At 38.1% G+C, this 16,466-nt stretch overlaps 1 protein-coding gene across 3 annotated transcripts in view; it reads right to left on the bottom strand.

The window, feature by feature from the left end:
• Positions 1-3,783: 3,783 nt before the first annotated feature.
• The window catches only part of TRANK1 (tetratricopeptide repeat and ankyrin repeat containing 1), a 51,968-nt gene continuing 39,285 nt past the window's right edge, over positions 3,784-16,466 (bottom strand). For all 3 annotated transcript variants that reach the window (XM_064669842.1, XM_064669832.1, XM_064669851.1), the window contains 6 exons: positions 15,211-15,314; positions 13,494-13,626; positions 12,480-12,625; positions 7,626-10,699; positions 6,484-6,585; positions 3,784-5,239 (listed from right to left, as the gene is read on the bottom strand). In XM_064669842.1, the coding sequence (XP_064525912.1) occupies positions 5,127-5,239; positions 6,484-6,585; positions 7,626-10,699; positions 12,480-12,625; positions 13,494-13,626; positions 15,211-15,314 (3,672 nt within the window). In that variant the 3' untranslated portion in view covers positions 3,784-5,126. The remainder of the gene's footprint in view (positions 5,240-6,483; positions 6,586-7,625; positions 10,700-12,479; positions 12,626-13,493; positions 13,627-15,210; positions 15,315-16,466) is intronic.

Here is a 16,466-nt window from a genome sequence, read left to right on the forward strand (position 1 = left end):
GACAAGCAAAAGCTACAATGAATAGCTCACAGAGAGGCATATAGCACTAAGCCTGTGAAATGTAGCTTCAGTAAAAACCTACTCCCCCCTTCACAAAAGGGAATTCCAAGGATTTACTTCTACAAGATGTAATTAAAGTACCTTCTGGAATCACTATTATTTATTTGCCTGCAGAATGTTGTAGAGGTAACCTAATTCTGTCAATTGTTTGCTAAAGTTTCTGTACTGGTTTACACAGGACAGTTTAGAAATTGCTTGATCAGAAGCCCAATGAAAGTAATTTGTAAATGTCTGGACTATCAACATTATTTAAATCATTAGCAATTGCACCTTTAAACCATGAAACTTTGCATGCAGACTAAGCAGAAGATGAGCTGTAAGTAGGTAAGAATCTTCTACCAATTTCTTTCCAAAGAAATTGGAACTATTTCCACAGATCAAGAAGCATAGAATGACCATAACAGGATTCAAAGACACTGCAACCCATCCTCTTGCAACTAGGCAGGATGAACACAGCAAAGATAATGGTATAAATACACACTACCTATGGACATGCACGTATCATGCTCAGATGACAGAGTTCTGAAAATAGCACAAATCCATGTCAGAAAACTGAAATAAATGCTCTAATTATCAGTGTATTTGTTTGCTATGGCTATTAATCTGACAATTCAACTGCTTTGGTATTTAGGTATCTGACTCTTAAGTGTTTCACATTGATGTTGAGTACATGTACAGTCAGAAATCTTGAGGTACGAATGTAGTCATGAAAACTACAAAATAAAGTATGTAAACTCTTCCACTCCCCATCACAGCAGCTCTTAAAAAATGAGCACTAGGGAAGATACTCAAAATTTCTGCCATCTACTATATCAAGATAAAGAGTAGGGGTGTTGCCTGGTACTTTGCCAATACATTTCTGAGTTACATGCTAATAGACAGATGTGCCATAAATCTAATACTAAGGTGTCTCTGGGTCTTGCTGTGAAAGTGCAGGTGTGAGGGGTTTAATGAAAACTGAATTACAGAACATTTTCGGTTGGAAAAGATTCCAAAGATCATCTAGTTCCAACCTCCTCACCATGGACAGGGACACCTTTCATTAGAGCAGGTTGTTCAGAGCCCCATCCAATCTGGCCTTGAACACTGGCAAGGATGGGGCATCCACAACTCTGGGCAACCTGCTCCAGTGTCCCACTATCCTCACAGTAATGAATTTCTTCCTAATATCTAATCTAAACCTACCCTCTGGTGGTTAAAAGCAATTGCCCCATGCTCTATCACTACATATCCTTGCAAAAAGTCCCTTTCCAACACTCCAGTAGGCCCCCTTTAGGCACTGGAAGGTGCTCTAAGGTCTCCCCTGAGCCTTCTCTGAACAACCCCAACTCTCACAGCCTGTTTTCATAGGAGAGATCTTAGAGACTATCACAGAATATTCTGAGTTGGAAGTGATCCACAAAGATCATCAAGTCCAACTCCTAAGGGAATGGCCCATACAGGGACCAAACCCACAACCTGGTGTTGGTAGCACCATGCTCTAGCCAATTGAGCTAATATCAGGGTATATGGTAGAAGCTCCAACCCTCCTCGAGACTTGCTCTAGCAGGTCCACCTCCTTCCTGTGTTGATCAGCAATGACCATTTCACTGAATATAAATATAGTAGTGTGTCCCTATCTATAATTATTTTAGTTGCCACTTTGTTATTGCTGGTTATATTTCTTTTAGCTCTTCTTTTCTCTATTTCACTTTCTAAATACTCCAACAACAAAGGCAGAAGCTCAGTAGCAACGGCTGTGGTCCCCTTTCACATAAGGGTGCTTCCTAATTGGTTTTCAGCAAATACTGGCACAGGGATTGCTGGCAGAAAAGCCTTTTATTTGCAGAGATAAGAAAATTTCTTTTCTCCTATGTTTCCAGTGAGCTTGCAGGCAAAAGCCTTCCCTTTAGGAATGACAGCGAGAGCTTAAAAATGGCAAGTGTTTAAATGATTTGCTGAGTTAGAGTTTGTAACAGCTAACTGTTAGGAAGGTGTTTTGGAATAAAACTGTGGACAGTATTGTGAAACAATGCTTTTAAGAGAAATAAAGGAAAAAGTTGTCAAGTACACATCACTTACCACACAGTCCTTTGTAATAATATGAGGTTCAAGCAAGCAAGAGATTTGTTTCTTGAGGAGTCTGGAATTTGGACACTTGTCATCTTTAAAACCATACCGCTGTCTTCCAACAACAGCAAATAGTTCATTCTTTTTCATTTAGGTGTCACTTTTGTATCACCAGGGAGAAAGATTTTAAGTCACCAGTTTCTGAGCTTTTGAAGCCTTTTCTAAACATGGCTTAGACAGGCAGAAGTGGGTGGATTAGCTCGACAGCCTGCATCCACTGCTCAGTTCCAAGGTTTCAGTGCAATATGCATCTCACACATACCAAGGCACATGTCGTGGGTCTTAAGCCCTTTGAGTCATAGGTGTTAGCTGGTACCAGAGGTGAGAAAGATTAAAAAAAAAAAAAAAAAAAAACACAACAAAAAACGCCCACACCCCAAGGGTTTATCTGGACAAATTCACTTTGCTAATTAAACTTGCAAATAGGATTCATGCACTGAGATCACTATTATCTGAAGACACTGCCACAGAAAAGAAATGTTCATGTTTATTTATGCACACCAGCATAAGACAAAAAGTCCTTAAAGCACTGATATTGGACTGAAGATCCAACTAGATTTCCCATCTCTGCTTGAACATTACTGAAATCTTGGCCTAATATATCTCTGTAACCATAAGCTCTAAAATCTGAATTGCCAGTAATTTTGTCTAGCAGCAAGTATTTCATATGTTACTGAAGTAAGTTCCATCTGGGAGTGCTGACAAAGAATAACCAGTGGATTGCATGGAACTACAGCAAGGATCATAGGTCTCTGCATCAAGGAAAGGTACCCAAGATTAAGTTCTTGGTGTAATGTAACTTCCCTTCTTCTTTCTTCTTCTTTGTTTTCTCTGTGCTTGGTGTTTAGTGATAATGCTTAAGCTTCTTTTTTTGCATAAAGTATAATCACTAGATCTTTAAAATGTGGTCAGCAAGGATTTTGAAATTGTTATTATCCTTAAAAACTTTAGGTAGCATTTACTGCTGCAGATGTAAATAGTGAAGTTGAAAAACTAATCAGGAAAGTTTCTGCAAAATACCTATCATTAGAGAAAACAAAGCCAAATAAGTTGACTTTGATCCAGCTTTCTTAACTCTTGACTTCTATGCAGTACAAATGACTTGCATTACATTTCATCAATGTATGTTTCTAAACCATCTTCCTAGACGCTTGCTTAAGCAATAAGGTTTCTTTAGGAAGAGTCCTCTGGCAGACAACAGCAATTACAATGCAATAGATAACTATTACTGCTTCATTCTACAGCACATTTTCATTTTCACCCATGTAAAATGTCTCATTTCCACAACACTGAGCATAATAATAAGTGATTACGTTTTTTAAAGGAAGTCATTATTGAAACAATTTGTTATGTATACAAAGAGGAACCCTTTTAAAAACAAAATATTTCAACAACTAAGTAATACTCTAATCATGTGTAACATGCAAATGTATTAATTAAAAGTGCTGCTAAAGGACACTACATATTGTGGTTTAACCCCAGCCAGCAACTAAGTAGCACACAGCATCTCGCCCACCGGTCCATCCTCCCAGTGGAAGAGGGAGGAGAATCAGAGAAAAAGGTAAAATCTGTGGGTTGAGATAAGAACAGTTTAATAATTGAAATTAGGTAAAATATAGTAACAATAATAATAATTTTAATGAAAAGTGAGATAACAAAGAGAGAGTGGAATAAAACCCAAGAAAAAGTAGTGATGCACAACTCAATTGCTCACCCATCACAACCAATGCCCAGTCCAGCCCCCAGCAGTGATTGGCCCCTCCCAGCCAACTCCTCCCAGTTTATATCCACTGAGCAGATGCTTTATGCTATGGAATATTCCTTTGGTCTGTTCAGGTCAGTTGTCCTGGCCATGCTCCCTCCCAGCCTCTTGAGCACCTGCTCTCTGGCAAACTATGGGAAACTAAGAAGTCCTTGACTTAGGGTAAGCACTGCTCAGCAACAACAAAAACATCACTGTGTTATCAGCACTATTCTCATCCTAAATTCAAATATTCAGCACTGTACCAGCTACTAAGAAGAAAATTAACTCTATCCCAGCCAAAACCAGGACACTACAGTATGCTGGACACACAGAAATCCCAAAAGTAAAACGGCATCAGCATGAACTGATACTCTGGACCCATTTTACAAATCCCACTCATGCAGCCATTCACATATGGCTCTCAGAAAGCATTCAAAAAAATAAGACAAGACTAAGTGATTTCAAAAAATCTTACAGGTTTTATAAAAACATTATATTACAAAAAGACTTTTATCAATTAAACCTTACAAAGCACTTAAAATGCGTAATAGTCTTTCAAACTAAAATTATCTATTTTTCAATAGGTACAGGTAAAAGTTTATATCAAAACTTTATCAAATAAAAGACAATCCCTAACTTTCATACCTATCTAATCAGCAACAGGTACACAGTCAGAAATATGAATGTGTTTAGAGATTACTGTTCTTGTCTATAAAAATAGAAAAGAGAGATGCTGTAAGCATCTCACCTGAACACTCAAAGTTCTAAACATAGCAAGATCTTAAAATCAGAGAAACTATCCTTCTATTTTTCTGAGTATTCCAGCTCAGAAGAATGACGATGAAAATTAGCGAGAAAGAAGAAAAAGAAGACTGAGCAGAAAAATACCCCTGAGATAAGTCAGAAAGAATTTTTTTTTCTACATGCTTGGTTCTTTGGCTTTTGTTACTTTTAAGCTACCACATAGGTTTGAAAGGAAATTGGTCTTTTCTTAGGTTTGAACAATTACATTACCACAACACAGGTAATTATTCTGACATAATACAAGCAATAAGCAACAAGTAATAAAAAAATACAAAACATAGAATAAGTTCCTCTTTTTCTTCAGACTCTTTCCATTTCTGATCCCATCTCTCTATTCTTTTTAACATTTTTTCATTCTAAAATTAGATTGTTAAGAGGATAGAACAGCCATCCAGAATAATTTTTCCAATTATAATTTCCCACATCTTCCTTTTTTTCTTGAGATTTTTTTATAGGCAAGTTCTTCAAAAGCCATGCTTTCATCTTCCACTTCATTTTCCAAGTCTTTATCATGCACAAAGCCTATATTAAAAACAATAAATTAATGCAGAATGGAAAACCCAAACATCTTTTCCTCTTAATAGGATGACAAGCTATGTCATTGCTATTTGGTGCATCAGCAATATACCTTCATATGTGCAGAATCATGTTTAAGAAGTATTTAGCTCAATATGACAATGTGGTTAAGAGCTCTGCAAGGAAGTAGGGACTATTAAGTCACTTGCTGAACTAGTAATTATTTTCGTCATGAAAATCTGTTTCTATTGTTACTGCCTTTGACTTTTTTAAGAAGTGTGTCTCACCTCTCTCAAGGTTCAGTTTCAGCAGACAATCCATTTGCTTACTGACTTCAAAAATAGACTATAATGTTGCTTTTGAGATAATGAGAGAGCTCCCAGGTAGTCTTATTACCTGCATCTTTCTTGGAATAGGAAAATGGAACACCAGGCTTTATCACAACCAAATTTTCTAAATTAGAGCTACTTTAATGCTTCACATATAGTGCTATTTGTAAGTCTGATCACTTCATTGCTGCCTATTTATGCAATTATGGCAATCCCACCATCTAAATATGTGTTTAAACATGAACATTTAGGCAGGCACAATGAAGTCTTAAACTTGCCCTCAGAGGTTTGTGATGCAATAGACTGCATCAACATATGTTACTTTTGGTATGAAACCAAGAGAAATGGAAGTAAAAGCAAAAGAAAACCAAATGCATGTAATATTTTTTCCACAGAACTCTTCAAAGCAAGCTAAGGATTAGTTTTGTTAGGAAGCTGGTTTCCAAGAACTCGGATCCACACTGCCCGTTAAGGCACTGCTACATCAGAGTTAAGAAATAGCACCATCTTATTGGTGAAGAGGAAGATGGCTTTTCTTCTGTCCCCACTGCCCAAGTTTCTACTCTGAAGACTGCACCTGAACCACAGTTAGGTGTGCAGCTGTGTGTGTCTGTGTGCAAAAACACAGTCATCCTCTGTGCAGGCTGGGATCCACCCAGGGCCAGGGAGGAGGCTTGCTCCATTCTGGCCACTCTGTAACCAGCTGCACGGCTCATGCTCTGTTTTAAAAAGAGTTACTGAGGAAAGCCTGGTTAACCCATGTTTTCCAGAGTGCCCCTGTGGAAGTGCCCAGTTCTTGCTGCCTAGAGGGTAAGTGAATATCCACAACACTGCTGACTGGGAAACTGCAGTGATGCTAAGATATCATTACTGAATAGTGTCCTCACAGGGCACAGAAAGCTGTGCAATTTGAAAACATACCTTCTTCTTTTATCCTGTGAGAGTCCATTTTCTTCAGCCACTTACGAGCGTCATCAACGGTGACAACCAATTTGTTGGCATGTGTGGTTATTATTTCTTCAGCTGAAATGGAACACAACATTCTGTAAGAACTCTACTCCTAATGTAGAGCTTTTACATATGGATTAAGTCCATGAAGTTTTCTTGAGTTTTGTGCTTGGCTTTTAGCTGCTGTAAAGATAAAGCTTACACATGAAGATCACAACCTAAGATTTTGTTACAAATTTAACATATTTCACTGATCAGAGCTGCTGAACACACCAAATACTACGGTATTTTCGCTACTGTCAGACATCACAGGCAAAATGACAACTTGACAGGATTGGTGGATTTCTATAACTGAAGTCAGTAAAAATGTTATGATCTAAGTTGTCACTTTCCCAAAGCAAGTGCACCAAACAAGTTTGCTCCTAGGCCACTCATTCAGTACTCATTCATTCATTTCGCTTGGAAAAATCAGCACAGAATAATGCTTTAAGCATATGAGGGGAAAAAAATCTAATATCAGAATATATATCTCAAGCACCATAATTTAACTAACTTTATAACACCAGCGTTGTCTCTGAGTATCTGACACCCCACAGATTTGTAGTTAAGTATCCCCTTTGTTCAACCCTTGCAAAATTACAAGTTCCAGAGCAGACTAGTCAGAGATATTCTTAATCAAAGACTCCAAGTACTCCTAACTCTCTACCCCTGCATACCCAAATTACTATGGCTGGCAGAAGTAGGAAACAGTAGAAATAACAGAAAAATTCATAAAGATGACCTTGTCTAATACAATAGGTTGCTGTAAAAGTGTGTAAGTTTAGAGAACACAGCACATCTGATCACATTTTAACTAATTCACTTGCTTATCTGTAAAAATTCACTACTATTTACTTTACCTGTACTATCTGATGCATTAAGTTGTGTTTGGAAGAGGTTAGAAAATAATTTTCAATATTTCCAGCTGTCTCAGTTCTTTTCCTCAGCTACCTGAAATACCTAGAAATACCTTCCTCTTGACCATATTAAGATTTTCAAATGGAGCTTTGTCAGATCTAAAGGTTTGGCCAAAAATGACATATTACATTGTTTAAAGAACCCTGTAAAGGTCCTACCTTTAGCCCAGGCTTTTCTTTCATAGATTTCCTCTACTGCATCTGAAATTTTCTTAATATTCTCTTTGATTTTTCTCTGGCATAAGTTGGAACCTTCTTTATATGCTAAACGGTCTCGGGTGTAAGACTCTTCTGTAATGGCCTCCACTAATTCCAGTCCCTCATATATGATTGGATCTATCTCTCTTCTGAAAAACTCGGCGTAGGATCTGTAGGCAGCATTATTATTTGTGTGTTCATCTGTGTTTCTGTGCTCTATGTAGGCCTCACTGGCCACAGAAATTGCATTTCCTTCTGCATGCAGCTTCTCTTCCCCACTGCTCTCTGTTGGTGTCAGAGGTTCAGAAGTATCTGCCTCCATGTTTTCCGACCTGCTGAAATAGTTCTCAGAGCTCTGGATAAATCTAACTCCACAGAGGTCACACTGGGTTTGGTCAATATCTGCTTTTTTGAATATCTCTGACAAAAATTCATCATCTTTCATTGCAACAGGATGAGCTCTGGAGCAGGCCTTCCTTTTCCACTTCATGTAAAGGGAAACAAAATTGAACACACGATACAGCTGGCGTTGAGCAGATGCTTTCTGCTCTTGCTTCTTCTGCTTGCTGAGTGCAATGACTTCCAGGGGATCCTTTTGATCCTTTTGGTCCTCTAAGCAATGAACTCTTTCAAGTTCCTCTTCTAGCTCATCAGCATATTCTGTTTTATCCAAAGAGGTCATAAACCTGTCAAGGTTTATGTGTTCATACAGGATGCCCCGTATGGTTGGATGCCCCTGACTGTCCCACTTCCAGCGGCAGTCAACCAAGTACTCTTCATCTCGCTCTATCAGCAGCTCTTGCAGGCCTGTAGCTATTTCTCTTACATGTGTAGCATCACTCACTTGTTCAATAACCCTCAGCAATCTTTCAGGAACTTTAGAGAGAGCGTCTTTTCTCATTGATTTCAGCATCGCCTTGATTTCAGGAAAGTGGTGGCATAGGAGGGATCTATGTTTAGAACTCTGCACCTGGTCAGCATTCAGTAACATCACTAAGCACAGCACTACAGTCCGCTCAGCCTCCCCTGAAGTTATGCAGTCGGGATCCCTGAACGCATCCAGAAGGACATCAAACCTTCCATGAACACCACACAAAACTTCTGCTAGATAACAGAGATGAAATCTGAAATTCTGTACAGCTACATATGTTTCCTTTGGTCTGTACTCCTGTATAATAGAAAATGTGTCTTTCAGTTCTTTGTTATGGTCCTTGCTTCTGAACAAAAACTCCCAGTAATGAAGGAGAGCAATGTAACTCTTTGGAAGGCAGAGAGTAATGTTCTTGGACAGACGCATCAAGACAGCACAACAGAGAATATACTGCAATTCCAACAACATCACCGTATTTCCTATGCTTGGAATCAGGTATCTTGTGCACTTCCTGATCAGGACATTCATAAAACGGAAAAAAAATCTTTTACAGTTTTCCGGGTTCTTATGAACATAGAATTGCTCAAGTGAATTTTGAAGAAGTCGAATGAAGCACAAGTGTGTTCTTCCTGCATTTTCAGCATTTTTGTCAGGTAGCAACATACCATGTCTGCCCTCTATTCCTTTGGTCTTTCCTCCTTGGTCTCTAGTCTTTGGGGAACTTCTTGCCTTTGCCAAAGCAAAGTTTAGCTCTTTGTTATAATCATCCTCTTCCTTAAAAAGAAGTTTCTCAAATTCTTCAGGATATCCTGAAGATAAGATAAAAACTTTCATGGCACTTAGCCATAAGTCAGTTGATTCTCTTCTGGCTGCAGTGCCTTCATTATTAAACTTAAATGTGATGTACTCCTTCAACATTGCTCTGCAGGGTTTGGAAATAATGCTACTGAATTGTAGTATTTCTTTACATGCCTTTGGGTTCTCAGACAGTATTCTCAAATGAAAATGATCAGGAAAAAACATTTCTAGAAGGGCTTTACATGATGCATATTTGTCAGAAGTCAAAATGTCATCAAAGCTTTTGCACTGATTCAGTAGCTCTTTAGGGAAAGTGCATGTGGCTTCTAAGAACAGCCCCCTTATTGCCACCAGATGCATTTTACACTGAAATATTGTCTTTGCTTTGTGGCGCAACAAGGGCCTATTGTAATCACAGGTTCCGTCTCCACAGTTCAAGCCGGCAATGCACTTCTTACAAATATCAGGGTAATTCTTGTTCAGTAACTCACGGGTGATAGAGCAAAACCTGCTTAACAAGTGCTGCTTCAAAGCTGATTTTACCTCCTCTGTGCTTACTGAGAAATCACCTTTTATCTTCCTCTCTTTTAGATTTGGCTTGTCTGACAAAAACTTGAGAATGGGTTCAGCTTCATTTTGAGACACCTGGCAACTGTCACCTGTTGGGACAATCCCAAAATAGGCAAAGCATAACTTCACCATATCTTTCTCTGCATTGGTGGCTGCTCTCTTCAAACCCCTAACCAGACTCAGAAGAGCCACTAAGCCACGCGTTGCCATGAAGAGGATGTCCTGGCTAGGAGCGCTGAAATGAGATAATGCAAAGAGAGCTTCAACAGCACCAGCAGAATGATTCAGAGATAGGAACTGACGGAACGCGTCCCTCAGCTTTGTGAAGTCTCCCTTCAGAGCTCCCTGCAAAAACATAGCCTCAGCAATGCCAGACTTCTGCCCAGTTTGATCACAAAGTTCGAGGGCTTCTTCTAGGATTATCTCCATGTCTACCAGGTCTGATTCTGAACAATGAGTCAGACTGGCACGTGCTGCAGCGAGCAAACACGATGCACGAAACTCTTTTATAGTTGTGAGGTTGGCTGCTTCCAGAGCAAATCCATGTTGTTTCATTAGCTTTGCAGCTTCCTCCTCTCGACCTTTCCTTTTCAATAAGTCTGCTGTTTGGCGCAAGCATCCACGAGACTTCAGAAACTCAAGCTGATCCTCTATGTCAAGTTTTGAGAGGACTTGCATCATTTCCTCAGTCCTGTTCATACTCAGGTACTTTGCAGCTGCTTCCAAATACAACTGATTTGCTGTACATGAGAGTTTGGAAACCATTTGTCCTTTCGTATTCAACATCTCTTCATATCTGAAATAATAGATACATCAATTTACTACCACAGATGACTAATCCAGACAAAAAAAACCACCACTGCATTTTTAAAAAAACCTTAAAACATTACGCAAATAGCTGCCCCTAGAAGCCCTTCCTTCAAAAAGGCCAATTATTTCATGTGATATGTCTGTCAGGCGATAAACAACCACAACATCTTAAAAAAAATCTACAAAAAGAAATTAATTACAACATAAGGCTGTCTGAAGCAAGATCATCAAAACTTATGGTACAAACAAGATGCAACACTGAAGCATTATCCACACTGTTGAAACAATGTACAAATTACTTTAATCACATTTTATCAGTGTTAATCCTCTATTCTTAAAAGTAAGCCTCAATACAGAAGACAGAATGAAATAGATACGAATTCAATGAACCCTCCACAGGTCAATATAGGTAATATCCTGTAAAATTTACATAAACTGGTCAATCTAGAGAACTCTTTCAAGTCTGTCATATGTATCTGCATATACTTTGTGTGGGAACCAGTTAAGGAGGCAGCACCTGCGTTCAGTTAATTAGGATCAAAAATGAGTGTTTTGGCCTTCAGTGGTGTTTTTGATAAAGAGAGTGCTGTGTTCTCAAAGCAAAAACCACTCTGAATGGTCTGCATGATAGCGTTGTTGTTGTTTTTCTCTCGTGGCTGAACACAGCCACCACATGAGGCAAGGAGAATGGGATCAAGGCACTGGTTTAGGATGATCCTGGGAATTCAGGATAACTAAAAGACAAATACTAGGTGCTGTTTACGAAGGAACCCTAATAAAAGGGGAATGCCAGACAAATCCCAAAATCGAATTCTGTGCGGTGGCAGCCTCATTTCTTTTAGCACCCATAATCGCCCTATCTTTGTTGCTTAGTGAATGCCTCAGTTGCAACTTTCATAACATGCACTTTAAAATATTCAGTTATTAAGTATTATTGGTTGATGTAAAATTATTAAGGTACCCCCGAGTCAGTTTTGCAAAAGTGTGCTCTCCTGTATGCTGAGAATGAGTCAATTTTTTCTGTTGTGTGAATAAATTATCATTAGCCTTTCATTATCATTTTTCTCATGATAAATGCAGGAGTGTAGATTTTTTGTACCTATACTTATAAATTTGCATTAATGATTTGGGAAGGCTAAGTTAAAAATTCCTTAGTTGGGAAGGTGACTTAATGCTTGAACTTTTTGATTGAACAATCTCTTTATATTTAACAAGCTTTAATAATTCAAGAAAACAGTTACCATTACTAAAGGTACATCACAAAGGATTTCAGTGAAGGTGTGTAATTGCAGGCCTTGCTAGAATTTTAATTGGTTTACATATTCTCTAAAAATCAATCGATTTAAGTGTACTGAAAAGTGTGGCCAATAAATGAATCATTTATGCAAGAATGTGCTAATGAGGTCACTATTTCAGTCTTAAGAGAGAAGTATTTAATACTTCTATAGAATTATTTTGTCATATTTACCTTAAGAACATAGTTCAGCGGATTGGCTGAAGGAGAACTTGCATGACTAATACTATAGACTGGAAAAAATTTCCAGGAAAATTAAACTAGTCACTGCACCAGCTGTGAATGCAGTAGAATCCTTTCACCATGTTATCATTATCCAAGTAAGAATTCTGACAATGTTAATTTCACTTCATATAAAATGAAGTCACCAGCCAAAAACCCTTGTGAAAATTTTTCGGCATGCTAGTCATATTGTGTTGAATTTGGAAATGGAAAAGAGAATTATATTCCAGTACCATCTTGGAAGACATACCTTTCAACTGCCTTTGCTGCTTCTTCATAGAGTTCTTCCTGACAATACATTTTAATGGCCAGATCAAATTCCTCAATTTGTTCATAACATCCAGATGCTTCTTTGTAGCACTGGCTTTTCTGATAGTAAACTGCAGCATCCTTCATCTGCAATGCAGAAGTCAGTAATGAAACTGAAGTGTTCTAAACAGCCAAAGCTACATGAATAGAACAAATCTAGTAATTCTATTGTGTAAGTGTCTCATAAAGAAGGACACTTAAATAAAATGTAATTAAAGTATCTTAATGTAATCATATAAATATTAAAGTGACCATCATTAAAACGGAACAGATTTAAAAAAAAACACCTTTATGTCTTAAAAACTAGAATGTAAAAATAAAGGTATTATCCAGGATTTTCAAACTACTTTTTACCGACCAAGCTCTGCCCACTGTTAGAAAACACCATACACTTCTGTTGACTTACAAATTTCTCAGAATCAACAGGATTAAATTTAAACAGTTATGGATTCAGAATGAGAACCCTAATTTTTTATCTTAAATTTCAAATATTTGGGAACAATTACTTTACATTCTTTTAGTGGAAATACACTGCAACTAAAAAATAGTACATACTGTTAGTGCACTACTTCAAACCTTGCAAGTTACAAGGTTCCATTTAGATGGCTGTAATCAGTGAAGTTTCAGTATCATCAGAGTACTGAATGAAGTAACAGCTTAAGTTTCATGAGATCAGTCATTAAAACTTTTGACTGCAAATGACTGATGATGACATTTGAGGAAAGCCAAAGAAATAAACCTGGCCTGCATAACTGCATTATTCTCTTCTTCATTCCTCTTCTGCCTATTCTCTGACAAATGCTTCCTTTTGAACAGCACAGCTTAAAGAGCTCATTTAGTTCAGCTACTACCATGCCACAGAAAATTACTATTACTTTATGTGTAATATGAGAGGAAAAAAAAGCTGCAGGAAAAGGGAAGTTATAAGGTGAGGATAGCTTAAAGGATTTAATACCTTTCCTAACTTTTTACACAGTTCTGCACAAAGCCGGAACTCCTTTGATTGGTACAGACATTTTAGTGATAATTTCGGTTCTCCACATTCCAAGTAAGTTTTAGCCAATGTCATATACTCCATCTTTTTTTCCCTGTAGAAAGCAAGACAAAATTACCGCTTACATCCAAATTAAGTTTAGGGTCATGTGATCTGTCACTGAATCCAACCAGCACTGGCATCATGTGTTCTTCTTCTTATACAACCTGATGAGCTATTACCTTACAATTAGTTATATTTTGGGCTGACACAGCTCTGTCCAGAAGTCTGTTCTAGAATTTGGCTTCTGTGGCAGTAAAAATTTTTTGTGTGTTTTTTGTTGTTTTTTTTTAACTAGAGTACAGTACTGTGGTTTTGCAACACTTTTCTAGCTCAACTTGTTCCTTCCTTTCTTGTTTTAACCCCAAGGTAATCAAAGACAACAATCAAACGTGTTATCAGCTGTTGTTTTGTATAACTCAACAATCTCAGCATTTCTGGTATCACTGCATGTAAGTGATCTAGATTGAATTCCTGATTCTCAACCCTGAAGAATCAGAATTGTACAGAGCATTTCATATTATAGAGCACACAGGAATCTCACTTAAGCTTTTTACACCAGCATTAATACCTCTACTAAACAAAAAGCCATTTTAACAGCTTCATTATTACATATATTCTGTCAACTTAACACATCCCAATATACTGAATTCCTTCTCCCCAAATTTGCTTCAGTTGACAGGCACCTAAGCATACAGTGAACTGAAAAAAAGTTTTATCAGTCCCATCAACAATTTCTCTATGATCACTAAATTTCCTGAGCATCCTTATACTTCTAACCAGGGCCACTAATATAAAGCAGGTAATTACAAAAGATAAAACCTTGTTTAACTCCAGTAATAGCATTTCTCTAGACCTTCCCTCTTCTTCATTCTGTGCTAGCTTCCTCTGATCTAGTCATTCCTTACCCACTCTGCTATCACTGCTAGTTTCTGGCCTCCCCAGCATAAAAAGAAATTTATTAACTTAGATCTAGAGCTCTCCCCATTAAGTTTTCTCTTGTCTTATGAGATGAGTCCCAAACAGTTTCCCAGCCTCTTCAGGAAACTGCAGACTCTCTCCCCGTCAAACCCTTGAGCTATTTTACTCAGCTGACAGCATGAACTCAATGATTAATTTCAAAATCTGTTCTTTAAAACTGTCCTTCAGATTTAGTTCTGCTTGTTTTGTTTAAATTGACCCTAATTTTACCCCAAAGCTCACTTTTTGCTAGCAGCTTTTTCTTCCCTAATGTACAACAATGTTCCTTTCTCTTTGTAAAACGAATATGCAGTGGGATTAACTGAAATGGAGCACTGCTGATGGAGTATGTTCTTCTACCTATATCAAAGAATATAAAGCCTCTTGAGGTAATGCAAATCCTGTTGCTTTTCTTTCACATGACCAGCAAGTCCTTTCAAGGGCCACATTTCATTTGGACAGCCTATGGTGTACAACTTCTCCACTACTCCCCAAAGGGAGCAGTGCCCCAGATCCTGTTGTGCTAGACTTTCCCATTTCTTAAATCTCTTTTGCCACCCACAAACATGTGAAGACACCTCATCTGCATTGTTCTCTGATGTTTCCAGTCCAGTCCTACAACTGGGGTGTGAATCTCCCCACCACAAAATGACACTTGCTCATCTGCACTGACACTTACCTAGGGCTGCTTTTCTTTGCATGCACTTTGAGAACAGCATCATGTGCCAGGGCCAGTTTTGACTTCTCAGCTGCTCCACCCTTTTGGTAACATTTGGCTGCCACCTGGGGTGAAATCATACACAGCATTCACAGATGTGCATCCAGTCCATGGCTTATCACATAAAAGCAATACTTAATTTTAGTCACTGTAATGGAAAGCAGAAAGAATGGCAGGGTGCCTGGAAGAAGGAAAAGGTAAAACATTGCAGTATATTTTTAGGACAAAAAGAAAAGCTTTAAAGTCAGTCCACATGTGACTATCAAAATTAGAGTATTAATTACAATGTTTTACACGGAAGTAGTGAAAGCAGAATTCCTGGTAGGCTGATAGAATAAACAACATATGCAATTTGAATGATAGGCTAAACCATTAACTGGTAAGTCACCAGACATCTACTACATATTAATAAAGGAGGAAAATCAATGTGTGCAAAGTGAAATCAAAAGCATGGAACATTTTTCATGCTTTGATCATACCAGGCCCTTTCTGTGATAAACTAAACAGAGGTACCAGGAATTACCATGCTCCTAGCAAGGTTTGTTTCATTATCACCCTGCTTATTCTGCAACACCATGATTTCTTTATTCTATCCACCAATTTTGTATTTGCGTCTGTTTGTAATTTGCCCATTGCAAGCCACTCTTAGAAATGCCAAATTCACCAGATAATTTCTTCTTAAGGCAGCAACGATAAGCAAAGATGAAGGTTATAAAGAAAGCAGAACAGCAGATAATATAATTAATACATTTCAGATTCCAAGATAAATTTTTTTTTAGCTATGTTGTTTTTTTAATCTAAATTCTTTTCTGTCCATTTAGGGAATTGCCTTTTACTTTCAAGGGGAGATAACAACTGTCTGTACAGTGGCAGCTGATTGCTTTGATTTTTTGCCTTGTTATAATTATCTATTTTCCTTTCAAAAAATTCTGTGTTGCTACCAGCAAAACACAGAAACTTTCTTTTTGCCACGATCAAAGAAAGCATCCAAAATTCCCTCTCTGGACTGGCTGGCAATGCTTTGCCGGATGCCCCCCAGGACACAGTTGGCCCTCCTGGCTGCCAGGGCACTGCTAACTCATATTCTACTTTCCACTGCCCAGGACCCCCAGGTACTTTTCTGTAGCACTTCTCTCCAGCCTCTAATTCCCCAGCCTATACACACAACTAGGCCAGAATCGGGCACTTGCCCTTCTTAAACTTGATAGAGTTGGTGA

This window comes from Pseudopipra pipra, chromosome 1 (genome assembly GCF_036250125.1).
Source record: "Pseudopipra pipra isolate bDixPip1 chromosome 1, bDixPip1.hap1, whole genome shotgun sequence".
Taxonomy (NCBI): Eukaryota; Metazoa; Chordata; class Aves; order Passeriformes; family Pipridae; genus Pseudopipra; species Pseudopipra pipra.